A 22495-nucleotide genomic window follows, 5' to 3' on the forward strand; every position below is an offset into this window, starting at 1 on the left:
TTGGAAATTGATTGACTTTTCAGAGGACCCACAAGTTTTTCCCTGACGCCTTTGATTCAGTGTCAAGGAAAGACCCACTTTAGCTGGGCTCCGCTTGGCAGTTTTATGAAATGGACTTTAAATACATTAAATTTCAAAGAGGAAATCATAGCTCAATTACCACGCTTGTTAACGGCTTCAGGTGCCCCGGGGCACTTCCCCGCCAGGTTAGAGCGACATGCCCAGGAAGGTTCTGTTTACTTGTCAGCCACCTGGGAGCCACGCAGGGTTGGGGGTGGCGGGAGCCCACAGGTGCTTCTATCTGAGACAAGCCAAAGCTGCCTGTTCCTGCACAGCCTCTAGCATGGGGAACTGCTAGATGGTTCTTCTTTCAGGTAACTGTAACCGATGGGACCTGGGCTTTTTCCCTGAGTGGCTGGGGTACTCTGTGGGTGGCTGGGTCTGCTCCTTGGGGTCGTAGCCACAGCTAGGAGCCGAGAACCCCTGCAGCTGGTGGCACGATAGCTGAGAGGGCTGGGGTGATGTGAGCCTGGGAGGCTGTGGGCAGCAGGCCTCCTGGAAGGCAGGCTCGGGATGGACTGGCATGTGTTGCCCAGTGTGGATGAGCAGGGCAGGATCTGCAAGTGCCTTAGGATCTGCGGTTCCCAGCTCACACTGCTAAGCGGGCTCCGGGCTGGCTGCAGTAGAGGGCCTTGTGTGGCAAAGCCTCCAGGTGACTGCTCTGTACTCAGGTTTTGTGAGTACTTTCTGGCCTCACAGACCTTGAGAGGACAGGGTGGAGGCTTCTGGTGGGAGCCATGCTGCCCCAGGAGACTCCTATGCTGTGAGGACAACAGGTGCACATGCATCAGCCCACCTGTGTCTGGCCTGAGCACTGTCATGTGCTTGGCAGTGAACACAATGCAGGAGAGGTGCCTCATTTCTCAGAGCTTGGGTTTCCTCATCTAAAAGTAACTGTGAAGTGGAGATAATGGTAGTACTTCCTACGGCAGAGGATGGCTGTAAGGTTTGAGGGGGAAATAATAACAGAGATAATGACGGTGGCATTGACTCTGAGGCTATGCCACGTGCCGGGCACCATGTGGAACACCCCACATGCCTTGGCTCCTTAAGCCGGCCCACTGAACCTGTGAGGGTCACAGACAAGAAGTGGAGGCACAGTGAGGGGAGGTTGGCTCCCAGCACCCACTAGCTAGTAAATGCCGGAGTGGGGGCTTGAGCTCAGGAAGCTTGGCCAGAAAGCCCTTGTGGCCTACCTGGCCTGTCTTCCATCAGCGTCCTACAGGCCCTCCCTGCAGCTGGCAGGGGCTGGTGCCCCAGGATTCCTCCTTCTTCACTTTCTGCTGTAGAAGATAACTGCTCCAGCACCCCACCCCCCACCCCCCAGGGCTGGAGTCAGGGACACGTGTGCCGTGCTTGCGGAGGAAGGCAAACCACAGGGTCCGATCCAAGTCTAGTGCTCAAATGGAAGCACACAGCTTGGGAGTAGACACAGGGTTTCCTGCAAGCAGGCAGGCTGGGCATTGGTTTGTTGATATCTAGACCCCAAAGAATGGCAAGATCTCTGGGGAGAAGACTTGGGGTTGCCCAGGTGATGGCCCCCGAGGTGCTTAGGGGAAGCCAGACCTACTGGCTTTCAACGTTCCTGCTAAGGAAAGCAGACGACTCAAGGAAGAGAAGATTAAATTCCTAACGAGAACATCAGAGACTTGCCCCTCTGAAGTGCGTCTCTTGCCAGCTAGCTGAGAGTGCTTCAAAGCTTGTTTGTAAATATTGGCTGAAGGTGGCTGGTGGGAAAAAGACGTTGACGTCCGTTTGTTTCTAAGATATTCCCAGAGGCTGTGAACACAAGCTCTGTGACTCCCCGGGGAAGGGCTGCTCTTGCAGGAGAGAGGCCCCCTTAGTGTCCCATTAACGAGACAGTTACAAATGATTCTGCTCACAGGGATCTCCCTGGTTCTCTCCATCTATAACGCCCAATGGAAAACCGGGCTCCTTCACGATTCAGTTTTCAGCGAATGCTGCACCCACCTGAGCCAGTTCAGAGCTGCTGAGTTGGCCGTCCCCATCTGCATCCAAGTCTGTAAACAGAGATTCCACCAGGAGGCGCTTCTGGGAGGCAGGGTCTTGTCTGCTGTCCCCATCTGGGAGTGGCCGCTGACGGGTCTGGAGGGCCAGAAGGACATTCTTCAGGCGGGCATAGTCAGCCACGGTGCATGGGTCATCTGGAAGAGACCATGAGGTTACTGCAGCAAGGCTCCTCCCTTACTGTGGAGAGAATGTTACCCAACCCTCTCACAGAGAGTTCTTGGGCATTTACTGTGGGTCATGGGGGGAGCACGTGGGGTAGATGGGGCTGGTCTGTCCGTCTGCCTGCCAATCCATCCTCTCGATGTTTACTAAGCACTGAATACAGCTTCACAGGATACACATGCTGGAAGGAGCCACTTTGCTTAGCCCACAAATATTTATTGAGCACCTACTACATGCCAGACATAAGAGCAGCTGCAGTGGGGAAGCTGGCCCAGGGGAATTCACAGTGGCAGCCCACAGCAGCTTTAGGAAAGCCGGCCCCAATTCCATTCTGTAATAGCTCGTCTTTGCCTTAATCCCACCTTAAAGGCTGCTTTTGAATACTTGGCCTCATAGATTAGGGAATTTGAGTTAACAGGACTAATAAGCCCTGCTTGAGTTAATTAAGTACATTCCCAGAGCTGGTTTACTTCAAAACAAACATGTGTACACAAGTCTATGACCAAGAAACAAAAAGAAGCTTTAAGAAATTAAAACCGAAGCACACAGCCTGTGACTCCTTGGTCTTTTATCTCAGGCGTGCTTGCCCAACAGCATCAGAACCACTCAGCGTTTTGGCAAATGAGGCCCGTGATGCACAGTGACATGATGTAGTTTATCTCGCTGGTGACGGGCCAACTGGGGTGAACGCCACACAGGGCTCGGCTCAGAGCTGAGGCTGCGGGGCTATTGGCAGAACAGGGTAGTCCCTCCAGGCCTGCTTTCCTACCTCCTAAGGGACGGAGGGAGCGTTTTGGCACTGGGCTTTGCTATGTCCGGGGCATGGGCGTGGGCTGGTCCATCCCATTGGAGGCCACTGTGCAGCTGGTGGCTCTGCTGGGAAGGGACTGTCGGGTCCAGGGCTCTTCCCTTTAAGTCCAAGTCCAGTGTAGGGCACTAGGTAATAGCTCAGGGTTGGGGAGTCAAGATAAAGCAGTGCTGGAGAGCACTGGCTCTGGAGTCCACTGAGTTTGAGTCCTGGCTTTGCTGATACCCGAATGGGTACCTTGGACGTGGTGCCTCGGTGATTTCATCTGTGAGGTGGGGATGACAGTGTCCTCCCCCTGGGGCTCTTGGGAAAGTTAAATGAAACACACACATAAAGGGCTCAGTGCTGCCTTGGCACTGAGTCAGGGCCTGTAAAATGATAGCTACTCTCCCCCTCCTCGTTACTGAAGCCACATTTGCTGAGGAGCAACACACAAGGAAGGTATTTGGTGTGGAAAGGCTGATGGGGCATTTGTCTGTCTGTCTCCCTCCCTTCCTCCCTCCCTTGACAAGCCTGGACAGCCCAACCACTTTTTCGTGTGCTTGTTTGTGTTTCTAGATTTTCTTCTAATTTGGGGTCAATTGATTCTCGTCACAAACAGATGCCTGTTACCATTTTCTGCTGCATGTTTATTTAGAAAAAAATCAATTGTTGTGTTCAATATAATCAAATTTATTTGCTCCCTGGGAGTCTCCATGCTCTGACAAGAATGGCTCTCCCATCTCCCTAATGTGGCTGGTATCCCTCTTTGGTCTGGTAGGATGCCCATTCCTGGGAGCTCTTAGGGTCCCCAGTTGATGATTTGGATCCTCAAGCCCATAGAGGCTCACAGTGTGAACAGCAGTGGCCCTGTCCCATTACAAACTCACTCCTGCCCTGGGGGAGGTGTGATGGCCTGTGGGCCTTTTCTTCTTCCCGGTCTGGATAAAAGTCTGTTTGGGGCAAGGGAATTAGTTTTGTCCCAACCATACCCCCCACCCCCAGGCCCCAGCCCCCAGCAGGCTGAAACGTAGGCCTGGCAAATGGACCAGAAGTCAGGACACGGTACATGAGCAGTGTGGATGGTGGAGGGAGGTTCCTGGGTAGAGCATGTGCAGGGACCAGGCACAGCTGGGCCCCCGGAGGGCTGCACGAGGCTAAGGAGGATGGGCCAATGCACCTCATTCCTCCTGGTCCCTCCCACCTTCCTCACAGACAGCAGTGGGGCTCAGATCTGCTGGGAGCTTCCTACTGCCCTGGGCAGGGCCCCCACACCGGCAGGCCAGCGAGGCCCAGGGGGTGGGTCCCACCATCTGGGTCCCATCAGGTGCAGCCAACGCTCCAGGCTCTGCTCCTGCTACATCCCGAGAGTTCCCTGTGAGTTCAGGCTTCTCCACCCCGGCACTGCCCAACGCACACCTCCTGCTCAGGAAGGTATGCATGTGTCTATGAATCAACCTGGAGACAAGGTGTCAGGAAGGGTCCGTTCCCTGGACCCCCAGTCTTGCCCCCTGCTAGGGTCCTCCCTGGCCATGAAGCTCCCACCCTCTGCCACCATTCACTTCCAGGGTCTGTGCCAGATGCCCGCGGCATGCTGGGACCCAACGGAGCTTCCAGTCTTGGGCATCAGAGGTGCCCACGGAGGGGGAGCTCGGGAGGCTGGGGTGAAGGTAGCCTCCCTTGGGGAGCGCTGTCCAGTGTGGGCCCTGAGGGACGAAGGACAGGCAGGGTAGATGACACCAGGCATCAGGGAGGATACAGGCAGAAGCAGGCAGCACGGCGTCTGGAGAAAACTGATGTGGAGGCCGAGTGAGTTGAGGAGGAAGGGAATCCTAAATTCTTCTTTGTCCTAGAAGCAGTTGCACTTTACATGAATCTCAGCCTCAAATAATGAAACCATTGGCTCAATGTTCCTGAGCCCCTCTTGTGTCCCTGTGGCTTTGGGGAGTCACGAACACCAGGTGCCATATCTGCACCCACAGAGCTGGCCATTTTAGATGAGTCCCAACCCTCTTGCTGAGACACCTTTTGATGCTTCATTTCCAGCAAGGATGGTCCTCGGGCAATCCCCACCCTGGGCAGGCCTTGGTTTCCAGGATGCTGAGCCGCCTAGCAAGGCCCATAAAAGTCCCACTTGTATTTTTTTCCTTCCCGCCCCCTGGTGTCATCATGGGAGCAGACGACTGTGGCTCACTGAGAGGAGCCGTGGGCGTTTGTGGATCTGCTAGACCTGGCCTTCAGCTAAAAGCTCTTCATGCTGCTGCCAGTTTTAAACAGTTGTCTTATTAGAAAAGAAATATGTGTCCATCAAAGAATGCTTGGAAAGTACAGATGAATATAAAGAAAGAAAAGACATCATTCAAATCCCTCTCCCAGTGGTGGGAAGGAAGTTAAGCAGGACGCTCCGTGCAGGAGATTCTAAGCCCAGGAGCCAAATGAGCTGAGCCCCTGGCTGGCCCTGGTTCACCTCACAGGGTTTTCCCTTACTCAGCTTGGATAAGAGAGGGTCAGTATCCCAGGGTTGGGTTCTTATCTTTAGCTAGGTCATCCCTGACCCTCACCCAGCAAGCCCACACAGGGGACACAAAGAGGTGGGGGTGTGGAGGGACAGGCTGGCCACTAGATCATGCTCCTGCTTGTGGTTGTGGCCCCCCCTCCACCATCTGGAGTGCCCTTCACCCAAATCACCAAGGGGGCTTACTCTTCATTATCCCGGCCCCTGCTGAGACATCACTGCATCTAGGATCCCTGCCCCTATCTGGGGGCAGGCCTGGGGCCCAGGGGGCAAGGGAGATCACTTGTCTCTGAAGCAGAGCAGGGCCCAGTCTTTAACTTTGGCCTCTGGACCCTCGGCCCTTTGGAGGGAAGGTCTCTGAAATGGGTACAGCAGAAGCCTGGGGACCACAATCCTCCTCCCTGGGTCCCTGTGGGTGCTGACCATGATGACAGTGAGAATGGCAATGGCCAGCCCTTCCTGGGAGCCCCGCACCAGGGCCGATTCCTGCTGCCTGTGCAAGTCAGTCTGGAGTAGAGTTGCATTTCCCCACTAACTGATTCACGGCTGCTGGGACTTCCAGAGAGAACTCTGGAGAGTCGGATGCTTGCAGGTGATGCTGAGGTCTGTGCCCAAGCCAGCTCAGCAGGGGCTGTTGAGCTGGGATGTGGAGGGGGTCTGTTGTATGCACCAGTGGGATGGATGCAATCCACCCTGCAGACATTTCTCTCCACGTGCTAGGAAAGTCATTTAAAGGTTTCCTCTGAGTCTAGGTGGTTTCCATGTAAAGAGAGAGATTTGTGTCATAAGGGTGCCCTGGCTGGGCCAAAGCCTATGGTCAGGCTGTGGTCATCAGCTCTGACCACAGCCGATGCACACCTGTCTTGGGGCCTTCTCACAGGCTTTCTCCTCACCTCTTCTGTCTGCTTTCTTCAGGGCCCCAGCCCAGCCTTCTCTGCCAGGAAGCCTTGCTCCTCCTGCTTGCACACGTAGACCTGCCTCCTTGCATCTGGTTTCCTACTCTGCCCAGTGTGGATTGTTTTTTGTGAGGCTTGTGCTCTTAGGTTGGGCTCTGGGCTTATACAGAGCAGCCCATGATGCAAGGATCTAGGCTGAGTAGTATGTTTGGATGTGAACTCAAGAAATGTGCAGAAGGGAAGTGAGACTGGAGAGGGGGGCAGCCAATGAACCATCATGGGTTGCCACTCTGGGCGGCTGGAGCTCGGTCCCACGGAACCTTCTAGGGTCTATGTCCAGCAGGCCTCAGAGCTGCTCCACTCAGATGAGAGGGTGCAAAGCACTCTTCCACCAATTTCTGTCCCTTGTTGGCCGAGGGTTGCTCCTGGGGCACTAATGACCGCTCCATCCAGCACTTCTGGACTCCCCACATGAAGCCCTGGAATACTCCTGAGGACTACAAGGGCCCTGAGGATGGAGATGCAGGTACCCAAGGTGGGAGGCTGTTGGCCAGTGTCATGGGCAGCTATCCCCCAAAGCTACATACAATCTTGGGGGTTGATTGAGGGAATCTGGATGGGATGTTAGCAGTTGGAACTTGGAGGATACTGCAAGTTCCGGGCAGGTGGGACTGGAGTGGACAGCTGCTCATGCAGCGCTCAGGTATGAAAGGTTTACCGAATGAGTTCATTAGGGAATATGGTTGAGAACCGAGTCTTGTGGTTCCAGGGCAGACTGTCTCCTACAGAAGCCATGGTGAGGGGACCCCCTGTAACAACCTTCCTGGTGATTTCACCATAGGTTGTTCCTGTCTGCTTGATACCAACGCCATTAATGACGGTCACCACAAGGCTGGACGGAGCACTGGACAGGGAGCCAGGAGACCATCTGCTTCTGCCCTGACTGGCTCTGAGACCCTAGGAAGGGGGTTCATTCCCCTGCCCTTCCTGCCTCCACTTCCTCCCTCAGAATGGGGGCCACAGTAATCCCTCACTACCGTCCAGGGTCATGACTCAGAAGACAATGTAAAAGGCTTTGGCAAAGTCCAAGTGGTCGGCCAGGCCTGAGGGCTTCTTGGGATGAAGTAGGCTTGATGACCCAAGCAAGCTGCAGCATGGCTCATCTGTCACTGTCCCCTGCACCGATGCCCAGCACCTGGCACAGGTGCCCGCTGACTTGCTATTTGTGGATAAACAGAAGATTTCCTCCCTCCTCTTCCACTACTGCAGACACTCCTCCCTCTGGGAGGGAGGCTTACGTCCCGGTCAGCCCGACAGAGACAAGCATCCCAACAGGCCCTTGGAAGAGCCCGCCACTTTCCCACCAGCCTGGGTGCCCTCTCTATGCAGCGGCCACCTGGGCGGCCCCAAGCCCTGGCCCAGGGCTGCCCGCCAGCCCATGTGTGTGGGGCTCCTCTTGCTCCCGGGCCGGGGCTGCTTTGGCAGATAAAATATTGATCAGCCTGCTGAGAAGCCCAGAGTGTGATCCTATTTTCATGTCAGAACTTGGTAATGAACTACATTTATCAAGCCCATTCTCCATGAGAAAGGTCAGCCACAGATCTAGCTAAGTTGTTATGACACCTCATTAATCTAGTTCCCTCAATAATTGTCCCTCTGTGAAGATTCTAATGTTCTCCCATTCCAGCCACACTCCCTCCACGCCGAGGGAGATTATTATAGCAGGAGCACGGGCACATCCGCATTTAATTTTTTGAGCAAAGAGAGATAGGAAGCAGGTAGCAGCCTCTGGAATTAAATGTCCATCAAAGAAACACTTTCTAGTGCACAACAAAGGGAAGCAAGGGAGACATTGTGAATATTCCATTAGCCACACGTGCCCCTGCCCGACAGGGCCTCACAGGGACTGTCTTCACTCTGAGGCAGGTGAAGCCTCCAGTCCCAGGTGTGGATGGGGCTAGAGGGCCCCCAAGAATCAAGGGGAGCCAGTCTGTACCATGCAGGCAGATGGGGGAGGCACCATCCAGACAGCAGGACGCTCGGATTCTAGCTGAGAGGGAGAGATGGGTCATGTGGTTAAGGCCCCTGATGGAGGTCCAGGTTCTGTAACTGCTGAGCAGACAGGTCAGTGTTGCCCACACTCAAGCACCCTGGGGGGAGGGGGGTCCTTCCACTGTTACTTAAGCAACAGCTATGGACTTCTCCCCTACCTCCCTGAAGCAGGCCCACAGACTTTACTCCCAGGTGCTTCCTTCCTGAAAGGTCCTTTCTCATAATCTGACTTTTCTGCCAGGGTGGGCACCTGCTGGCAGGTGAGGGTGTGGGCTGGAGACACCTGACACCGGGGAGGGAGGGCGGGTGAGGAAGATGGAAGGGGCCATCCCTGGCTGCCCCTCTGCCTCCCTCACCCCCAGCTATTCCTTCCCCGAGTCCTTTGGCCTTTTTGCCCATCATGCCACTCCGTGTAAAGAGGTCCCCGTGTGCTGCCCCCATGCTCTATCACTATACTTTGTCCAGCCTCCCTCTCTGCTCCTATTCACTCATTGCTGACTGTCAGGCTGCCCTGTGAGAGTGGAAGCCCCCCAAGGCCAGGGTCTTGCCTTGTTGCAGTGCACGCCTTGCACTTGGCCCTAGCACCTACACGGTGACTGTCTGTTGCCTGCACGACTGTAGAGTCCTTGGTGGAGATGGACAGCCGGTGGGTTCAGAAATGGCTGTAGCCCTGCCCAGAGGAGAGGACCATCTCAGCCGCCCTGCACCACAGTGACCGAGGTCTGGAACTCTGGAGGGCGCTGGAGCCTGGGTCATCTATCATGCCAGCTCCCATGGGAGGGCCGTGTGTGTGATGTGGGGTGGTGTGACAGCTCCAGCGTGTGGTACATGAAGCCACGCTCACTGGAGTCTGAGCTGCCTTGCACTTGCCAGGGGGCGTGGACTCTATCTCATCCACTGGGGCACCCCAAAGCCTTCAGTGGTGGCCCCAGAGAATGAAGTCTGGCCTGGCCAGCCTGGGGGTGGTGGTGGCATCGTGGTGAGCCACAGAGGGACTGTTGCCTCCCTGGACACTAGGTTACATAGAAGTGGCTCCTCTGAGTCCCCTCTTGGGGGTACACACGACTCCCTAGAAGCTGCCTCTGGAGAGGAGGCTAATGTACATTTCTGCCTTCCTGTTCTGCATTGCTGGTCATGGAAGGGCTGGCCAGCCCTGTGAAGAGGCCAGGTGGCTGGAGGGACCTAGACTTGGAAGAGCAGTCCCGGCAGGGTGGGCTGTGGGTGAATCTGGCCACAGCACAGCTTTGGGAAAGATCCAATTCCATACTAGGGTTCTGAACAGTGAGCATAAAGCTGACACCAGGGATTCTCTGTGCTTTATGAACAGGTGGCTTGGGGGGGTCATGGTGGGTGGGGGGAACCCAAGGCCACTGTGAAGACCCCAACCCCTGATGGCTGGCCCTCACTGGGGCAGCCCTGCCCTTTAGGAGTTCCCTACAAAGCCCAAATTTACTGGACAGGGGACGTCAGGCCAGATTACCAGACGTGAGGGAAATGCTCTGCCACTACCAGGAGGAATCCTTTGGGGGATGGGTGTGGGCTAAGGGACAGGGAGATGGGAAGGAAGAAGTGCTGAGGAGAGGGCTGGTGAATTGTGCTCAGGGTCACCAGCATGGGGGCTGTGGCATCTCCCTTCCCAAACCACACCGAGGACATTCCTTCAGAAACTGCATGGTCGTCAGCCATGCCCTTGAGCCACACCCACTGGATGCCAGTCCTTCTTGGACCTGACAGGTGGCCGGGCCCTAGGCTTGGATCCTGAGACTCTAGCCTGGGAACCCCCAGAGGGGCCCAAGGGACAGACTGGATGGGCCTACAACCTTGGCTGCTGTTAGATCTGCTTCTGGGCAGACACACTCCCCACCCCCACCCCCACCCCCACATCAGCGGCCCTAGCTCCCGCACTGTCCGTAGCCTGCCTGGTAAGCAATGCCACTGCTGCCCAACAAAGCTGTGATCCCTCCCACCAAGGCAAAAACTTGACTTAATCGTCTGGCACCAACATCACAGCTAAACGTGGTTGTGTTACATGGGCCTCAGTTGCAATGTGTCATTCTGAGGTCTATTTTGAAACCACTAAGCTGTGCAAAGAGCAAGAAGCATTTTACTCCCAGATCTAATTTATGAGCCGCCATAACTTTACTGGAGTTTAGCTTAAGAGGAACAGATGTTTAACTTGATGTAAATTCATGAACATTAACAATCTTTCTGCTGCCATTTCTGAGAAAATTCAATTAACAATAAATGCCAAAACCAATGGGTTTATCTTTGGGACAGTCTTTTGCCAACATGATGTAGTTTTGCTTATGGTGTTGACCAAGCCTCAAAATTCTGAAAATTCTATGAGATAGTGAAGCACACATGGTACCGTCTCCTCGCCATCCTCAACAAGAACAGGTGTACTCTAAGTCATGCCACCTGGTGACCTCCTGCTGGCTGTCGCCTTGGGCCCGTAACTGCTGAGCAGACAGGTCACTATTGCCCACACTCAAGCACCCTGGGGGGGTCCTTCCACTATTACCTAAGCAACAGCTATGGGCTACTCCCCTACCTTCCTGAAGCAGGCCCACAGACTTTACTCTCAGGTGCTTCCTTCCTGAAAGGTCCTTTCTCATAATCTGACTTTCTGCCAAAGCCTACCTCTAAGGAGCTGCTTTTGTCTGCTCCAAGCCCCACATTCTCATCTTGTCCTTGTTTCCTGCCTGTCCCCTCCTTAGATCATGTTCCAAAGCCTCTGTGTCTGCTGGGTGAAGATCTTCACTCTCTTAGAGAACTAGTCCACGGTGCCCCATGGCGGGCATGGTCACTGGCCCCATGGCACTGGTGGGCTGCTGTCTGCCCATGGTTTGGAGGTGCTCTGCTGGCCTCCTGTCTCTTCCATCCTTCTAAGCTCCACCTTGGTCCCCTCCTCACCCACTAGTCCTACTGCTAGAATTGGCAACGGGCTCACCACATTCATTAGGAACACTTCATCCTTCCAGGTCCCAAAGGCTGGCCAACTGTCCTCCGTCCGTGTCCTCTGTTCTTTTCCCTGAGTGCCCTATTAGTGATCTCAGCTGGCTCTGGATGTTCTGGGTTGAGGGCACAGGGCCCACTTTGGGCAAACAGAATAAGACTAAGACTCCACATGGCCTTTCACCCTGCCAGGGTCCAACCTACATGCTGCATGGACCACATGGTTCTGACCTGCTGCGGCCCCCCTGCACAGCAAGCCTGCTCCAGCGCAGGGGGCGGTACCCACCTCTGTGTGCACCTGAATTGGTGGAGGGACAAGCCTCCTCTGATTTTCGCCCCAGTATCGGGTAATTTAAATTAACAAAACCACCCAGACCTTTGTTAGATAAATGGTACATTTGCTCATGAATGCCTGGTTCAATTGACGTTGCTATACAATCTGCCGTTTGACATTTACAATCCTCTCCTCTACTCCTATTAGAGGAAGCAAAATTGGTTGGATTCCTGGGAGAGGGATCCACAGACACTTTTTATGGTCGACTGGCACATCTATCAGGTGGCCCCGGAGTGAAAGAGTAATGTTTGAAAACTTGAATAAATGCTGAAGCCCTTCTGGCACGAAGAGCCTGAGTTTTCACTCTTGTGTAAGCAGGAAACCCACACGCAGCCAGGATCCTTAGCAAGTCCCCAATTCCTTCTGGAAGGAGGGCACCGACGCCCCACAGCCCCCAGCTCTCCCACGGCCCCATCCAGCGCTGGGCGCCTACGTACTGCGGCCCCACCCCTCACACGCAGCGAGAGGAGAGGCAGCAGGTCTGGATAGGGGGACCGCCACCAGGCACGAAGCTGCAGTGGACGAGGGGGAGAGTGTTGGGCACCACCCCTGCTCTTGATAATTGCATTCCTGAGACTCTGTCCCCCCAAACACCTGACCAAGGGGAAGGGTCTTGCTATTGAGAGGGCAAAAATGTCACTTCTCAGGAGTCAGTGATGTCCAGGAATGTCACTGCCTTGAGCCTTTGAGTAGTTATGGAGCTGAGGGGGACCTCAGCAGGGCCTGCGGCTGTCTCTGGCTCAGTGACTGGCCAGGACTAGGGCCGCAAACAACAGAGCGAGCACTTTGCTCTCATGTGGACTCACGACACATGCAGGGCAACTTCGTGTGAGAGCTCAGGAGGGGCAGTGCTGTTCCCAGGAGGTGTGCTGGAATCCTCTAGGGAGGATCTTCAATTCTCATGATGATCACGAGGCTTGGTGGCACTTAATGAGTGGGGTGAGGGACCCCAGGGATCCTAGTGTTTGTAGCCCAGTCTTGTGCAACAAACTTCTGCTGGTCTGGCACCTCGTACAAGTTTTTGAATGTCTCAGCGGACAGTCACTGAAGTGAGGGCTCCTGCTACTATTCTATGAGCCCAGATTCTAACATGATGTTGTAGACAAAGTATTTTGCTCCTTGAGTTTGGCAAGGATTTTCCAAGAAGGTACCTATGCTGTGCACTGTAAATTTTGTTTACAACTTTATCAAGAATTGTTCACCATTTTGGAGAATCACACCTCCAAAAGCAATGTCACTTCAGTGCTCAAACTGTCAACATAACATGCCCATCACAGGCGCTGTCTGCAGCTGTTGTGTTCATAGGATCCACGTAATATGTGCTGACATCTGACCACTATGAATCAGTATATGCAGCTGGTGTCCAAACATTTACATACTGAAAGGCATATTTTATTCCTACTACTTTTCCTTCCATCTATCTCTTTCTTTCTTTCTTTCTTTCTTTCTTTCTTTCTTTCTTTCTTTCTTTCTTTCTTTCTTTCTTTCTCTTTTTCTTTCTTTCTTCCTTCCTTCCTTTTTTTTCTTCTCTTTCTTTCTTCCTTCCTTCCTTCCTTCCTTCCTTCCTTCCTTTTTCTTTCTCTTCCTTCCTTCCTTCCTTCCTTCCTTCCTTCCTTCCTTCCTTCCTTCCTTCCTTCCTTTCTTTCTTTCTTTCTTTCTTTCTTTTCTTTCTTTCTTTTTCTTTCTTTTTTTTTTTAAATAGAGATAGAAACAGAGCAAGTGTGAGCAGGTGGGAGGAGCAGAGGGAGAAGGAGAGAGAATCTTAAGCAGGATCCACATGGACCAGACACAGGGTTCCAGACACAGGGCTCCACGACCCTGAGATCACAACCCTGAGATCACGACCTGAGCCAAAATCAAGAGTCTGACACTTAACTGACTGAGCCACCCAGGTGCCCCTATTTTTAATTATTTTAAACATTTATTTATTTGAGAGAGAATCTCAAGTAGACTCCCTGCTGAGCACAGAGCCCCTTTCAGGGGTCTATCTTACTACCCATGAGATCATGACCTGATGACCAAACTCACGAGTTAGATGCTTAACTGAATGAGCCATCCAGGTGCTCCTTTTTTTTTTTATTTTTATTTTTTGAGGAACCACCATACCATTTGAAAAAGTGGCTGTGCCACTTTACATTTCCACCAACACAATGGTTCAAAATTTTGCACATCCTTGTCAAGATTTTTCTTTCTTTTCTTTTTTTTTTTTTTTTTGATAAGGGCCATCCTAGTGGGGGTAAGGTGGTGGTCTTACTTTTTTTTTTTACACTCTTTAGTCCTGAGATTTTTAAGATAATTGGAAGAGTGTGAGGGTGCACCTGGGAGTGTTTGTACCTGTGTACAACCCCAGCCTATGAAGGCCGAGCACAGGAGGCAGAGAGCACAGAGCCACACCCTTGGCCATGGGGCCCGCCTGCTCCTAGGGAGGCAGCTTGGCGCACGCCCCCCCAAGGAAAGAGGCCTCACAGAGGCACCAGAGGGGCAAGAGCCAGGACCATCCTCCCCGCCTCTCCTTTCAGCAGAACTGGGCTCTTCCCTGTCCCTGTTTTTCCAGGACACCCCCGGGTAGGGCATGAGTGCTCTGGGCCAGCAGGCGAGGAGCCTGGGGCAAGGGAGGATTCTGAACACCTGCCTCATAGGCCTGGCACGGCCTGTGGTGTTGTCTCAGAGGTGTTTGCTCAGACACAGTAATCTTTAGCTTCTGAGCTGAGCCCAAGAGCCCCTTGGTTATGGAGGCAACAAGCACGGATATTCCCCTTCTGCGTGAGGGGTGTGCGGACTACAAATCAATGCCACTGGGCGGCGGTCTCCACGAAAGAACTGCTTGCATGTTAACATGCTCCCCATTTCCAGCTGGAGGAGCTTTGCTGGGCTCATGGGGACATTTACTTTGGAAGGAAAGGCGTTCCAGGAAAACTGCCTGAGAAGGCTCTCCAAAAACGGCGTCTGCTCTGAGCTGGGGATTTGGGCCTGTACGTGGGCTGGGCAGGAAACGGCATTGCAGAGAATTACCTGAGCAGAGATTTGGAGAGCTGACATACCTCAGGGAAGTTTCTGAGGTTTGGAGATTCATCCGAACCCCTCCGACTTGTATGATGGACAGTAAATCCCCGGTCAATGCAACACGAAACAAGACTCTGCAAGGACTCTGAGGGAAACCACACTCTTTGGGGGAGAGTTTTGGATAATTTCCTGTGCTTGAGCTGCTGGGAGGAGAAGGAGAAGGCTCTTCCTCGTGTGTCTGCAGCGCCCTTCTGGGGATTACCCTTCTGGGGATCAGCCACGCTGGGAACCTCACAATTTGGCAGCCCCCCTGGAGGCGGTGGGCAGCTCACCTTCAGCTCTGTGAAAGCTGGTGCCAGGTGGGCCCGCCTGAGAGGGGGCCCTGCATCTGGGTCCGGAGCCCCGAGCCTGGAGGGCTGGGCAGTGGGATGGTTGGAGGGACCATCCGAAGGCTCCTCCTCCCGCAGCAAGGTGACTTGTTCTAGACCCACTCAGCCTCTGCTGCCATCTGGCCCACTCTCCTTGGGCTGCTGTGGACGGGTGCTCATCAGATGCACATGCTGGCAAATCGCTTTGCCCTCTGGATCCTCCTTATTCTTCAATTGTCAGGTCCCAAGAATGGCCTTGGCATTGCCTCCTGCAGTATGAAAATGGATTCCAGAGCTTTAAGAGGGTTGGGGACCCATAGGACAGGGGGATGCCAGCAACACTCCAGGGCTCCTTCCAGGAGAACATGTGCCGCTCGGAGTATCCCTGGGGGTGGACAGGTAGGGCCAGTGGTCTGCAGCTGGAGGCTCTCGGCCCTGAGACTTGAGTCGGGCTGTCACCTGCCTGGCATTTTGCGCCCACACTCTTTGGGGGCCTTTCTTGCTCCTGTTCCAGCTCCCTTCTTTTCAAAGTCTAGCCTTCCACTCTTGTGAAGAGACCCCACGAGCTGTAATCATGGAGAGAACAGGCTGTTCTATAACATGAGGAGGGAGGGAGAAACCGTGCCCAGCAGCCTTGGCTCAGAGACTCAGGGTTTGGGCTGAGCCTCTCACCTAGTGCCTGGAAAAACAGGGGATCCACAGAGATGAGGATTTTCAGGGCCCCCAGCTGGGAGGAGTGACTGGCAACCTCTTCTTGGGGCCAGTGTCCCTTCAGGGGCACCAGAGCCACATTCAGTGAGTGCATTTCCGTGTGACCCATAGCTGACCTGGGTCAGATGGAGGGCAGTGTCTGAGAGTGAGAGGAAAATAAAATCTAGAAAGATCCCCATTGCAGGATGCTCTTCAGGGCTCTGAGACACAGAGCCACCAGAGTACAGCTGCCTTGGGGGGGAAGACAGAGTGGCTGGATGCTGGCCTGAGCCCAGAGGACCAACAGAACTCCATCTTCTACTCCATTAATAATCTTTACTGCTCCCATTCAAAAATCTCTTCTCCTTTCAGTGTAGAGTCTAGAAATGGTCCACATTCCAAGCTGACATGGCAACCATGCTCTTCAGTTCCCAGGGAGTTGTTTGGTCTTCCAAGTGCTGAGCTCAGCCCATACCTGCCACAATGACTGGGTCATTTTCTTCCATATTTACATGGAGCTTTTCTTAACCCTCTAGCCTCCCGTCTCTTCCGTGGTGTCCTCCCCTCTTCCTGGGGCCTCCTCTATGTAGTACTGTTGGCTTTAGCCACCTCTCTGATTTGTCCCATCCTTTCCTCTTCTAAAAGGCAATCTGAGTAGCAGTTATGTTTGCATGGGGACTTGAATAGAGTAGAATGTGTGGCACACTTCTGGGTGCTGGTAAGATTCTCTTTCTTGTTTTGGGAGCTGGTCATAAAGTACATTCTCTCTGAAAATTCATTGAGCTATACACTTGTGATGTATCCGTTTTCTCTGTGTGTTATACCTGAATAATATGCTTATTTATTTAGAGTGTGAGTGAGCAGAGGCAAAGGGAGAGGGAGACAGAGAATCTTAAGCAGGCTCTTCTCTCAGAAGGGAGCCCCATGTGGGGCTCAGTCCCACAACCAGGAGATTATGACCTGAGCTGAAATCAAGAGTCAGACACTTAACCAACTGAGACACCCAGGGGTTCCAATGACATGCTTATGTAAAAGAGGCAACCTGGCATTTCTCAACATTTGAAAAATACCAGTTGCTTTGGGTAGGAGCTTTGTCCTTGGCCAGGCCCAGGCCTAGGTACATGGAGGAGGGAGTGGCATGGCAGGGAGTGGTTTATAGGAGATGGTCACTGATGTGGAGAAGCAGTAGCTTCTCTGGTCCCTCTGGTCAACAAATCATCCTGGACTGGGCATCCTTTTTGCTGGGCACCAAGTTGTCCATTTTCCCTGGAGGTGTTGCTTCTTGGCTCTGGGTCTCTGGTGAGGAGGATGGGTGGGTTCTGCTGAGCAGCCTTAGGAGAAGGAATGGAAGAGGCAGAGGGTGAGGAGATCCTTACTGCCCTGTGGCATCCTACCAAACTCAGCTCCAGAGAGGTATCTGATGCATGCTCACCCTAGCACCCTCATAGGCTCTGTGGGCAAGGCTCTGAAATGCCCTCCCATGGAACACTGCCCAATGATGCAGACCTGGCTGGCATTTGGTGGCTTTTGGCGAAGAGGTATTGGTATGGAGGTGACTGTCCAAGTGGTCCATTCTTGGTGACAGTCTGCCATGGGCCCTGGCACCAGAGGGGGCCTCATTGGAGCCCCAGGGATCATAACTCACTAGTAAGACCCTACGAGCCTCTCACAGACCATGTCTGTCCCTGTTCTGTCCCAGTCTGCCCCTCCTGGGCTCCCAAGATTGTGAGGACTGAAATGAGGGTTTGGGTCCAGTTGGAAGTCAACCTCCACAGCCTGGCTGTTTGGCTTACATGATCCAGAAATGGGCATCAAAGGTCACCTGTTCAGAGGGGGGCAGGATGGATCCTTCTGCTACCACACCTCATAGTCCAGTGATGTCTGGCCAGCCAGGACGGATGGCAGGGTTGGGCCTGCAGACCTTGCAGCCAGTCCCCTCCATCTGAAGTCTCTTCTGGGCAGCATCCTCACTGGCCCTTGCAGGCACAGCTCATTTCTCCACTCCTAGGAAGCCATTCCCCTTGCTGTGGTACTCAGGGTCCAGATCCCACACTTGATTTTCAACACTGACTGCCCTATGGCACTAACTTGCTTTCTAATGTAGCACACACCCACTAAACAGATAGGGCCTGATGGGCCATGGTAGAGACCTCAGGGACAGGGAATGTGGGTACCCTTCCTGCAGTTACTGTACCTGCCACCCCCATGCCCTTAACCATGCTTGCTGACTGGGGATGGACTAATTGATCCTAAGCAACATGACTTTTGGATGATTTACACTGAAGGAGCAGAAGGTACTTCACTACACAGCAGGAGATAATTTATAACCAGTCTGAACACCTGGCTTGGCAGAGGCGGGTAACTTTGGAGCTCACCCCTGCTCTGTGAACTTATGAGCACATGAATTACTGCCAGGCTTACCGTAACTGTAGATCTCAGGATGAACACAGGCCAAAGAGGCACGAGGCAAAGAACTCTGAACCCTAGCTACTTGCTGGCATCCCCCAACATCTGGAGGCTCCAAGAAATACATCTCGATCCTCCCCAGCAAGCTGGGCTGTCCAGCTAGGGGAGGAGATGGAGTGGGGGTAGAGGGGAGCAAGCATAGCCAGCTTCAAACACTCCTAAGGCCCTGTCCCCATTCACTTGGCAGACATATGCTGACACTGTGTTGTACTTGGGGTGTCAGTGCACCAAGCCCTGGGCCAGGCATTGGGGCAGAGAGGGGACTAGGCACGGGCCCTACTCTCCAGGAGGCCAGGCCTAGGACATGGAAAAGTGAGTACTGTGGCGGGCCCCATCCTTTCTTCTTGCAGCTGGGGGCAGGCTTGCACTCAGTGACATGGGTGAGGGGGTGGTGGCTACAGGCCCACGCTGCTCAGTTCAGGGACATGTCCTTCCCAGTAAGGCCCAGATCCCTCAGCCTGACCTTACTTGAGTGTGAGGCTGGGATGGGCACACTGGGTCCTACCTCTGGACTAGCTGTGCACACTTTTCAGGCAGGCCTTTGAGGGAAATCAAGCCTGCATTCCTAGGTGGGGGCTTCTGTCCCCATGAACCATATTACAGGGCCAAAGCTACATTTCCCACCTAAGAAGTGGGCTGTAAAGATTCCTCTGCAACTAATTTGTGCACACATTTTGCCTGTTTTTAAAAGGAGAGGAAGTAAGGGGTGCCCAGATGGCTCAGTTAAGTATCTACCTTCAGCTGAGGTCATGATCCTGGAGTCCCAGGATCGAGTCCCACGTTGGGCTCTCTGCTCAGCGGGGAGTTTGCTTCTCCCTCTGCCTCTGCCTCTCACCCTGTTTGTACGTGTTCTCTGTCTCTCAAATAAATAAATAAAATCTTAAAAAAAAAAAAAAAGGAGAGAGAGGCGATAAAACTGGCAGCAGGCAGCTTAGCTTGTTGCATTGGGATGCGTTCACACTGAATCAAAGCCCATGGTGAATTCAAGGAGTGGGTCCAGATCCACTTATCAGGATCAAATTCCCCTGAGCAAATGGCTATGATTATAGCTTTTAAATGGCCTAGAAGAACTAATGGATCACAGAAAATAGTGCGGGACTAGAAGGAACCATACAATGGGAGAGTCTGCTGGCTTGGAAGTGGGGCTGCCGCAGGGGAACACCAGCCATAATTCCATTTAAAAAGCCACTCCTTTGGGATCCCCGGGTGGCTCAGCAGTTTGGCGCCTGCCTTTGGCCCAGGGCGTGATCCTGGAGTCCCGGGATCGAGTCCCACATTGGGCTTTCTGCAGGGAGCCTGCTTCTCCCTCCGCCTGTGGCTCTGCCTCTCTCTCTCTCTCTGTGTGTGTGTCTCTCACGAATAAATAAATAAAATCTTTAAAAACAATAAAATAAAATGTCACTCCTGTCTTAGGAGACCCTTCTCCTAGCTCACGTGTCTAAGTTTCAGACTGCGTGTGACACCGTTGGGACTGTACATATCTCACAGCTTTACGCACCAGGAGTAGAAGGGTCGGGTCACTGTCCCGTTCATTGGGAAGCAAACCAGAGAGCTGGAGAAGTGTCTTTTTCAAGATGGGCTGGCTCAGTGGAGTTGATTTAACTTCTAAGCAGGGGATACCACTTGAAAAGATGGAGATTTCTTGCCTACAAGTCTCTCAGACTTGCGTGGCCCTAGAGAGTGTGTGGGCGGTTAGTATGTGTGTGGAGGGTATCTGGCAGGGGAGTTGGGAGGGTGTCTGTGTATCACGGGTTGTGTGTGAGTGTGAGGCTGAACCCCTGGATGTGTCTGCCTCCTGGGTCACCTGAGGCCTCTGGCTCTGCCTGCCTGGGGCATGGTGTGATGAGTGCTGGGTGAACCATGCTTCTGCAGGGGCCTGATGTACCCTTTCTACCTCTGTTGCCCCAGCCCACCCCACTCTGTGCACTCTGAAAACTGCTAGCTGCCCAGGGATGGGGCAACCTGTAGCTCTGCCCATGAGTGGCTCCCAGGTGGGTGCTCCCATTGCACGGTTCCTGGAGGCTCAGGTGGGTGCGGTGTGCCAGCCTAGTGAAGCCAGTGCCCTCCTCGGGAGCAGCTCCAGTGGGTGGGACACGAGCACGGCCCCCAGGGTGGCCTCTTTGCGATGCTCCATCTTCCTGCTCTGGCGTCCACAGGCACCGTCACATCTCATCACTGATAAGGGTACCTGGCTGTTCCCCTGCCAGCGCCTTTCTGGCTTCCCAGAGGCTCAGCTTCTTTGGTTTAGGGGGAGACATAAGCTGGATACAGTTTCTGGCTGTTCCCCGGTAGGCTGTTCCCACAATCACAGGCTGGAGCAAGGGAAGACTTTAGAGAGGTCCATGCACTGACCCGACCAGGCCCTCTGCTAAGCTCCATGCTTCCTACCCCGCTGCTGGCCTGACCTGTCCCCACATCAGCCCCCTGGGCTCAGTGTGACCCACTGAACCTGCTAGTGAGACTGCTTCTTCTTTACATCCCAACGCAGCCAGTGGCCCTCCAGCAAAGCCCCCAGCTGTCCAAACCACACATCAGGCATCATCCCTGAAGTCCAGCCCATTTATGGCCAGTCATGGCTCAGGCCATTTCTGCCTGTTGAGTGTTTCCTGACAGGGCCAGTTGCCCTCACTCCTACCGCCTCAGCTCTAATTCAAGAAACCATTAACGTTACTTGGATGACCACTACCCTGGGTAGCCCTCAGGCTCTAATCTTGTCCCAACAAATCTCCCCCTACTTGGCAGCTGCAGGGATCCCGACTGCCCTCACAGCAAAGCCAAGTTGCTCCTTTTGGCCTGTAGCTGCCAGGCCTCACCTGGCCTCTCCCAGCTGACAAACCTGAGCCTCCGTCAGCATCTCGTACTGGCCCGGCATCACCTCGGGGCCCTGGCATCACGGTCCTCTCTCGTCCTTCTTGGCAAAATCCTAATCATCTCTGCATCTTGGCTGGCACACGGCTTGCTTATGTGTCACTCCCTAATGCTGCTGGCTGGTTCACAGGCTACTGTGTCCTCGGAGGGCACCGGGCACCCCCTGCACAGTGTTTATTGTCTCGCTGCTTCTACTTGTCCGTTCTGCCCTTCCTGTCAGGGCCTGAGAGCCAGTGATACCCTGGTAAGTGATTAGCATACAGCAAGCGCATGACAAATACACGAAGGAATGACCAAGTGGATGGACATGGAACTTTCATCCAAAATTGCTTCTACGGGGACATACACATGTTTCCTTCTGACCTGAGTCCAGGAAGCCATAGAACCACCCCTGGGTTAACTGAACATAGATACTCTATGCTCACAGGACTTCCTTCTGCTTCTGCCTGGAACCTTCTGCAGCCTATCCCAACTCCTTTGCATAAGTGGGGGCAGGAGAAGAGAATTGGCACAATAAACAAGGCCCTAGCATGAGGTGCTCAGAACTTGTCTCCCTGCGCCCTGCTTCTTCATCTGTGCAATGGGGCCGCTAACCTCTGTCCTTGGGGCTGTTCCAGGAGCCAGGGGCCCAGGATGGCACCTCCCCTGGCAGACAGGAGCAGCACCCTGGGTGGAAGCAAAATACTCTTTGCACTTTCATGGGTAAGATTCCCAAGACCTCTGGAGTGTGGGGCGAGTGTGGGGCCCACGGAAGGTTCTGGGAATCCAACCTCTTTCCAGAGAAAACACCTCCTGGGCAACATCCTTTTCCCTTATGGCACTGCGGAGGGGACCCATGAAATGGCTGTAATGGAAATATAAACTGTCCTACTTCAAAGCACTTTGATGTTTTATAATGACCATTATAAACCTGTTCTCTGCGTACCACATAAATACTTCAGCCCCATACCACATTTCCCGGTATCTCTAAAGACACCAGGAGAAAAGCAAGGGAGCCATAAAAGAAACATAAAAATACAGTTGCAGAGGAGCCTAAAACACATTTCTTTGAAGCTTAATTGATGGGAAAAGCTTCTGGCCCCAGAGAACTTAAAGGCTCATCATGCAGATATTTGATTAAGTGTCCCTGTATCACGGACCACACTAAACTGGAAATCATTACACCGTAATTGCAAATGCATTAATAAAATGATGATGTGGGTTTGCTCAGGACATAAAGAAAGAATGAAATAATTCACTCAGATAACTCAACGAAAATGTAGGATGTGCCCCTGAGAGGGCTGGAAGCAAGGGCTGTTTGAGTCTCAG

At 53.3% G+C, this 22495-nt stretch overlaps 1 protein-coding gene across 5 annotated transcripts in view; it reads right to left on the reverse strand.

Moving 5' to 3' along the window:
- Positions 1–22495, reverse strand: part of FSTL4 (follistatin like 4) — a 398415-nt gene that overhangs the window by 121416 nt on the left and 254504 nt on the right. For all 5 annotated transcript variants that reach the window (XM_072841011.1, XM_072841010.1, XM_072841007.1 and 2 more), the window contains one exon: positions 2032–2225. In XM_072841011.1, coding sequence (XP_072697112.1) covers positions 2032–2225 — 194 coding nt within the window. The remainder of the gene's footprint in view (positions 1–2031; positions 2226–22495) is intronic.

Source organism: Canis lupus, chromosome 10 (genome assembly GCF_048164855.1).
Source record: "Canis lupus baileyi chromosome 10, mCanLup2.hap1, whole genome shotgun sequence".
NCBI classification, from domain to species: Eukaryota; Metazoa; Chordata; class Mammalia; order Carnivora; family Canidae; genus Canis; species Canis lupus.